At 39.8% G+C, this 8,695-nt stretch overlaps 1 protein-coding gene across 1 annotated transcript; it reads left to right on the forward strand.

Moving 5' to 3' along the window:
- Nucleotides 1-4,872: 4,872 nt before the first annotated feature.
- Nucleotides 4,873-8,437, forward strand: LOC309558706 (uncharacterized protein; the record flags this gene model as incomplete). The annotated part of the gene is made up of 2 exons (XM_082261762.1): nucleotides 4,873-4,988; nucleotides 7,558-8,437. 2 exons carry the CDS (start codon nucleotides 4,873-4,875, stop codon nucleotides 8,435-8,437), a joined length of 996 nt encoding a protein of 331 aa, XP_082117888.1.
- Nucleotides 8,438-8,695: the final 258 nt, after the last annotated feature.

Below are 8,695 nucleotides of genomic sequence, written 5' to 3' on the forward strand. Positions count from 1 at the left end.
AAGACATGCCTGGGTTCACACCCAAGTACTGAAGTCAGCAAGACATGCCTGGGTTCACACCCAAGCACTGAAGTCACTAAGCAATGCTGGGGTTAACACCCAAACACTGAAGTCACTATGACATGCCTGGGTTCACACCCAAGCACTGAAGTCACTATGACATGCCTGGGTTCACACCAAAGCACTGAAGTCACTATGACATGCCTGGGTTCACACCCAAGCACTGAAGTCACTATGACATGCCTGGGTTCACACCCAAGCACTGAAGTCACTATGACATGCCTGGGTTCACACAGGAGCGGTGGGGGGAACCACATGAAATTTGGACAGGAATCACACCACATTCTGTTTAAATACATGTGATTTGAGGCCGTTCATTTTGTATAGGCTCAAATTGCACTGCAAATGTATTGGTTTCAGGTATTGGAGCTTTTGCACTAGTTCTCATGCAAATGCTTAGTATTAGCAACGATATTGGTATGGGTATTGGTGCAGCCCTAACATTTCATATTCTAAAATAAAATTCTGAAACAATAAAGTTTCAGTACTTTTCAGTTTCAGGGGAGCTGAGCTAAAGCTTACTGTTCTTTGAATAAAAACCTAGTATAAATAATTGTATTATACTATAAAAATACCTGTGGATTTTCTAGTGAATTCTGGTGAATGTTTAAGAAATATGTCCTTCCACTTTTTTTTAGGCAAAGGAATTAAATCTATGTTTTCCAAATCACCATCGGCCGGCAAGAGAGAGTAAAAGGGCTGCTCTTAACATCTGGTGTGCCATATTAAGGTTTTTAAAATTATTTTTTTACTGAATGCTCTATACCTGCATCTATTGGCAGCATTCATATAAAATGGAGGTTCTTCTTAGCAGGGTCAGACGACCTAACACTGTTACTTCTTCAGATCATGCTACTTGGTAGGTCTGAGAGGACCAATCTGGCCAGTATGGGATTTTCTATAGGCACAATTTCACAAATAAGGGCTCCTCCATATGAGCAGAAAAAGTGATACGTTTCGATGCGCACAGAACATAGTTTTGTGCACATTTAAACACAGCACTATTGTAATCAATGAGCCCATACACACAGTTGAATCTACAGGCATAAATCTGAGCTGTGTTTAGCCATTCACAGATCTGCAGAGAAGCACAGATCTGCAGATTTTACGCACATATGTACATAAGTTCATCTAAATGCGCATAAACATTCCGAAACATACAGTATAGTGCATACACATTTAGTCATTCATTTGAACGAAAGATGAATTGTACGTGCTTTAATGCTGTACCCATCTAAACGCTTTTAAATGTGAGTACTTTAGATGCATATTTTACGTAGGCTCTTCTGCCAGCTCTGCCATCTGGATTCATGCAGAAAATACACATAATGGGCCCTAAATCTACACACTCAGCTGAATTACTCATCATTAAATTTGTAAAGAGGTCTTTGGGATCTTCACAGTTTAATAAAATGCTGCTGCCACAATTTTCGGTGAGCTTCCCCAAAAAATGTTTTGCCTTGCCAGCAAAAAACATCTATTTTGTTCATTTTTGCAAAACTCTCTAAAATCTGTTTTCCCAGCTTAGATGCACTGTGATCTGAATATCTCAGTCTCTTCCCTTTTCTGGTAAAGCAGTACCCTTGCCAATATTTCTGCTTCTGTAAGCCAAGCTCATCGCTATTTTTCCTGAAATTACCTTCATACCTGAGTCAGTACATTGTACCTGGAAATATTACTTTATATTTCCTTGATCAACAGTACAATGTTTCTAGGAAAACCACTTCAACTTATTGTATGAGTTCATCCGTGCAGTATTCCTGGAAATATGTATCAAGTCCTGCCTTAGTTGTATCAGTTACCCCTTTCCTGATAGCATAGTGTTCTTGAAAATATAATTTTATCCAGCTGTAATTCAGTAATTCCCCTGTAAATATCATTTGTTTTATATCCCTAGCTTTGCAAAACAGTAACCCTGTAAATTATTTTACCTGCTCTTAAATAGAGGATCACCTACTGATTAGTTATTCTTTAATGTGTTTTCTAAGCCATGTCTTCCTGTGTAGGGTGAGCAAAGACACTTTGTCCTTTGTACTAGAAATGTAAGAATAAGGCATGTACCATAGCACATGTGAACTATATTACCAAAAGTATTGGGACTCCTGCCTTTAGACACACATGAACTTTAATGGCATCCCAGTCTTAATGGCCATGCACACTATAAGATTTTCTGAAGACTTTTTTCTTCAGATTTACCTTTTCTATATAGTGCAAGGGCCTGCCAGATTGCATACAAATTGAAAGTGTTTAGGTTTGACCTAATATTATCTGGTTTTGGTAAATCTAAAGGAAAATGTCTTCAGAAAATCTTATAGTGTGCATGGCCATTAAGACTGGGATGCCATAGTGTGTATGGCCCATTAGTCCGTAGGGTTCAATATTGAGTTGGCCCACCCTTTACAGTTATAACAGCTTCAACTCTTCTTAGAAGGCTGTCCACAAAGTTTAGGAGTGTGTCTATAGGAGTGTTTGACCATTCTTCCAGAAGCACATTTGTGAGGTCAGGCACTGATGTCGGACGAGAAGGCCTGGCTTGCATTCTCCACTCTAATTAATCTCAAAGGTTTTCTATCAGGTTGAGTTCAGAACTCTGTACAGGCCAGTCAAGTTTCTCCACCCAAAATTCGCTCATCCATGGACCTTGCTTGGACCTTGCTTGTGCACTGGTGCGCAGTCATGTTGGAACAGGAAGGGCCAACCCCAAACTGTTCCCACAAAGTTGGGAGCATGAAATGTTCCAAAATATCTTGGTATGCTGACGTCTTAAGAGTTCCCCTCAGTGCCCAACCCCCGAAAAACAACCCCACACTATAATCCCCCCCCTCCACCAAATGATTTGGATTTGCACAAAGCAAGCTCCATAAAACATGGATTAACAAACTCAGGGTGAAGAAATTTGACTGGCCTGCACAGAGTCCTGACCTCAACCTAAAAGAACATTTTTTGGATGAATTAGAGTGGAGACTGTGAGCCAGGCCTTCTAGTCCAACATCAGTGCCTGACCTCACAAATGCACTTCTGGAAGAATGATCAAACATTTACATAGACACACTCCTAAACCTCATGGACAGACTTCCCGGAAGAGTGGAAGTTGTTATAGCTGGAAAGAGTGGGCCAACCTAATATTAAACCCTATGGACTAAGACTGGGATGCCATTAAATTTCATGTGTGTGTAAAGGCAGGCTTCCCAATACTTTTGGTAATATAATGTATGTCTTTGCTGACCTGCCACAACTGGTCCATCATTTAGTAAGTGCTCTGATCCAGCAAGTGAACCAAATACTGTAACTTTTTCCAAAGTAGAATAAAATATATCTCTTTACCACTACACCTACTTAAAGTGTGTGTGTAAATCCAATTATGACTATTTCATATACGTTTTAACATGTTATTGCAAATACAAATGTCATTCTCAGCATTATTTTAATGCAGCTTTCATTAAAAAATACCCATTAATCCTGTCTTGAAGGTCCTTGTTCGGGAACCTCCTGTTAAAGGGTGATAATACTGTCCCTGTCTCCCAAATAGGCTCCTGCATTGTCATCTAGTCACAGGATCCAATGGAATTTACAAATAGGGATGAGCTGAAAGGTTGGTATGAACTTTAGCTGTTCGGGTGAACACCTGAATATTATTGTATGTATATTATTTCTATTATTATACATGAGAGTTTCCCATTGTCATTGGTTGTCTAGGACAGGGTTTCTCAACTCCGGTCCTCAGGGCACACTAACAGGCCAGATTTTAAGTATTACCTCGGGTAGATGCAGATTAGAATACTGCAATCACTGTGCAGCAAATTATATCACCTGTGATGTATTTCAGTTTTCTTGCAAACCTGGCCTGTTAGTGTGCCCTGAGGACCGGAGTTGAGAAACACTGGTCTAGAACACCGGCGGGTGCAGGCACTGCCAAATCCCAAACCACCAGTGATGTCATCTGGCTCAATTCTTTTACATAGCCAGGAATCCCCAGTTATGTAAGCAAAGGAGATGAGGATAGGCTATCTAGGATAAGGGTCTGGTATAGATGAAATTAATCCCCAGACATCTGTTTACAAACAGAACATAGTAACCAGCTATTCATTTTGTTGGCAACTTAAACACACTTTTTTCTTTATAAGGCTCCTTTCACACGGACGTTCAGTTTTCTTCTTCAGTTCAGTCACTTTAAAAACGGACACGGATGTCCGTTTTTGCATCCGCCGACGTCCGTTTTTGCATCCGCCGACGTCCGTTTTTGCATCCGCCGACATGCGTTTTGCATCCGCCGACGTCCGTTTTGCATCCGCCGACGTCCGTTTTTCATCCGCCGACGTCCGTTTTTCATCCGCCGACGTCCGTTTTTGGTCCGCTGATATCCTTTTTTTCTCAGATTGCTATACATTTTCCATCCGTTTTTATTCCGTTTTAGATCCGTTTTTCATCCTTTTTTTTTTTTTCATCCTCTTTTATTATTTCCCAAGTCCCTTTGCACTTCCCCAGCATTCATTGGGTTTCCCATGCTGCTTTGTGGTCACAGTGAAAGACACAGTGTGCTTCCTGTGTGTTCCTGTGTGTTCTTGCATCTTTCCTGCGTCTTTCCTAGCAAAACAAGCAATGTCCCCTTCCAGATTTTGGGATGAGGTGACATGCCTCATGCTCATGTGTTACGTGAGGAGAGTGGAGAGCCGGAGGAGGAAGACATTCCTGAGAAAACGTCGCATCTATTGGTCGCATCCCATGATGCTGAAGAGGCCCTCTGAGGGATATTTTTCTCTACACTTTGCCGATTTGAGACGTTATCCAGTTAAATTTTTTAATTTCACTAGGATGTCTGTAACCACCTTTGATTTCCTCCTTGATAAATTGTTAACACGTCTTCAGCGAATGGACACGAATATGAGACGCTGTGTGCCTCCAGCGGAGCGTCTTCTAGTCACGCTCAGGTAAGTCAGCTGCTGTTGTCATGCTAATGTCCCCCAACTCACCTGTTGCTATAATTTTAACCACTTCCCTACCGTGCACTTTACCCCCCTTCCTGGCCAGCCCAATTTTCAACTTTCAGCGCTCTCACACTTTGAATGACAATTGCACGGTCAAATAGAGCTTTCTTTTGGTGGTATTTAATCATCTCTGCTTTTTTAATGTCTTAACAAAACAAAAAAAAATTTTAGTAAAAATGTTTTTTTTTTATTTTCTGCGAGTAATATTTAATAATTTGAATATTGAACAAGAAAGAGCATTTTATAATTTTTTTTATTAAAACATGAATATATTTCTTCTCTCCACCTTGCTGTTTTTCTTGCAGGCATTTATCGGGCATTTATTGTGGTAGGCATGATTTTGTTTGGATTTTTGACCCCCCACACACTAAATCCAAAAAATGTCATGCCTGCCTCAAAAAATGACCGATAAATGCCTGCTAGAAAAACAGTAAGGTGGAGAGAAGCCGTATTCGTGTGAGACTAAAAATTATAAGAAAAATGTTAATTTTAAGGGGTTCTGGACATGCTACGGAGATGAAATTTCACAGGGACACTTGCTAGACCCCCTAGACACTAAATCCAAAAAATGTCATGCCTGCCTCAAAAAATGACCGATAAATGCCTGCTAGAAAAACAGTAAGGTGGAGAGAAGCCGTATTCGTGTGAGACTAAAAATTATAAGAAAAATGTTAATTTTAAGGGGTTCTGGACATGCTACGGAGATGAAATTTCACAGGGACACTTGCTAGACCCCCTAGACACTAAATCCAAAAAATGTCATGCCTGCCTCAAAAAATGACCGATAAATGCCTGCTAGAAAAACAGTAAGGTGGAGAGAAGCCGTATTGGTGTGAGACTAAAAATTATAAGAAAAATGTTAATTTTTAGGGGTTCTGGACATGCTACAGAGATGAAATTTCACAGGGACACTTGCTAGACCCCCTAGACACTAAATCCAAAAAATGTCATGCCTGCCTCAAAAAATGACCGAAAAATGCCTGCTAGAAAAACAGTAAGGTGGAGAGAAGCCGTATTCGTGTGAGACTAAAAATTATAAGAAAAATGTTAATTTTAAGGGGTTCTGGACATGCTACGGAGATGAAATTTCACAGGGACACTTGCTAGACCCCCTAGACACTAAATCCAAAAAATGTCATGCCTGCCTCAAAAAATGACCGATAAATGCCTGCTAGAAAAACAGTAAGGTGGAGAGAAGCCGTATTCGTGTGAGACTAAAAATTATAAGAAAAATGTTAATTTTTAGGGGTTCTGGACATGCTACGGAGATGAAATTTCACAGGGACACTTGCTAGACCCCCTAGACACTAAATCCAAAAAATGTCATGCCTGCCTCAAAAAATGACCGATAAATGCCTGCTAGAAAAACAGTAAGGTGGAGAGAAGCCGTATTCGTGTGAGACTAAAAATTATAAGAAAATGTTAATTTTTAGGGGTTCTGGACATGCTACAGAGATGAAATTTCACAGGGACACTTGCTAGACCCCCTAGACACTAAATCCAAAAAATGTCATGCCTGCCTCAAAAAATGACCGATAAATGCCTGCTAGAAAAACAGTAAGGTGGAGAGAAGCCGTATTCGTGTGAGACTAAAAATTATAAGAAAAATGATAATTTTTAGGGGTTCTGGACATGCTACAGAGATGAAATTTCACAGGGACACTTGCTAGACCCCCTAGACACTAAATCCAAAAAATGTCATGCCTGCCTCAAAAAATGACCGATAAATGCCTGCTAGAAAAACAGTAAGGTGGAGAGAAGCCGTATTCGTGTGAGACTAAAAATTATAAGAAAATGTTAATTTTTAGGGGTTCTGGACATGCTACAGAGATGAAATTTCACAGGGACACTTGCTAGACCCCCTAGACACTAAATCCAAAAAATGTCATGCCTGCCTCAAAAAATGACCGATAAATGCCTGCTAGAAAAACAGTAAGGTGGAGAGAAGCCGTATTCGTGTGAGACTAAAAATTATAAGAAAAATGATAATTTTTAGGGGTTCTGGACATGCTACAGAGATGAAATTTCACAGGGACACTTGCTAGACCCCCTAGACACTAAATCCAAAAAATGTCATGCCTGCCTCAAAAAATGACCGATAAATGCCTGCTAGAAAAACAGTAAGGTGGAGAGAAGCCGTATTCGTGTGAGACTAAAAATTATAAGAAAAATGATAATTTTTAGGGGTTCTGGACATGCTACAGAGATGAAATTTCACAGGGACACTTGCTAGACCCCCTAGACACTAAATCCAAAAAATGTCATGCCTGCCTCAAAAAATGACCGATAAATGCCTGCTAGAAAAACAGTAAGGTGGAGAGAAGCCGTATTCGTGTGAGACTAAAAATTATAAGAAAAATTATAATTTTTAGGGGTTCTGGACATGCTACAGAGATGAAATTTCACAGGGACACTTGCTAGACCCCCTAGACACTAAATCCAAAAATAAACATGTAATTGCACTTGAAATTTTACTTTTCCATTAATTCTTGTCTATTTTTCATCTGACCAGGTTTCTTGCATCAGGACAGTCATTTACGTCTTTAAACCATTACTTTTTATTGGGGATCTCCACAATAGCAACTATTGTTCATGACACCTGCAAGGCCATATGGGAGGAGCTAAGTACACTTGCGATGCCTGTCCCTGATGAACATGTGTGGTTGGAAATAGCCGACGGTTTTTTGATGAAGACACAATTCCCCAACTGCCTTGGAGCTCTTGACGGAAAACATATACGTATTAAAATGCCACCGTGTTCAGGCTCAAGATATTTTAATTATAAAAAATATTTCTCATTAGTGTTGATGGCTATCTGTGACAGTAATTACAGATTAGTCATAGTGGATGTTGGGGCATATGGTAGCACTGCAGACTCCCGGGTGTTTAGGTCATCCACAATGGGGAAAAGGTTGTTAGACGGCCGTCTTAACCTACCTGTTGACAAGCCACTGCCAGGAACATCTGGACCGGATATGCCGCACGTCTTAGTGGCTGATGAAGCATTTTCGCTCTCAAGTCATCTTTTAAGGCCATATGGCAAACATAATTTAACAACACAAAAAAGGATTTTTAACTACAGACTTAGCAGAGCAAGGAGGTATGTTGAATGTACATTTGGAATTTTAACAAGTAAGTGGCGCATTTTCCACAGTGCCATCCAGCTCAACGTGGAGAATGCAGAAGAAGTGATTAAAGCATGCTGTGTGCTCCATAATATTATTCGTGATAAAGAAGGCATCAGCCTGGAAGAGGATGAAGAAACACATTTGCCCTCTGTGCAATATAGTGGAGTGCGGTCAAACTACTCTGCTCTTGCTCTAAGAGAAAAATTTGCTGATTATTTTATGTGCCCTGAAGGAGAGGTTCCATGGCAGTATGCCCATATTTAATCAGTGTCAAGATTGTAAATTGTTAATTACTTTGCCTTTTGTTCAATAAATAAAAGCATAAAAACACTTTTTACTCTCTGTAAAATTATTTTTATTTAACATCAAAAACAGCAAAAACAACACCATAAGTGCAAAAACAACACCATAAGTGCAAAAACAACACCATTAGTGCAAAAACAACACCATTAGTGAAAAAAAGTGCAAAAACAACACCATAAGTGCAAAAACAACACCATAAGTGCAAAAACAACTCCATAA

The sequence above is a fragment of the Pelophylax lessonae genome (genome assembly GCF_965119305.1).
Source record: "Pelophylax lessonae genome assembly, chromosome: 6".
Lineage (NCBI taxonomy): Eukaryota > Metazoa > Chordata > Amphibia > Anura > Ranidae > Pelophylax > Pelophylax lessonae.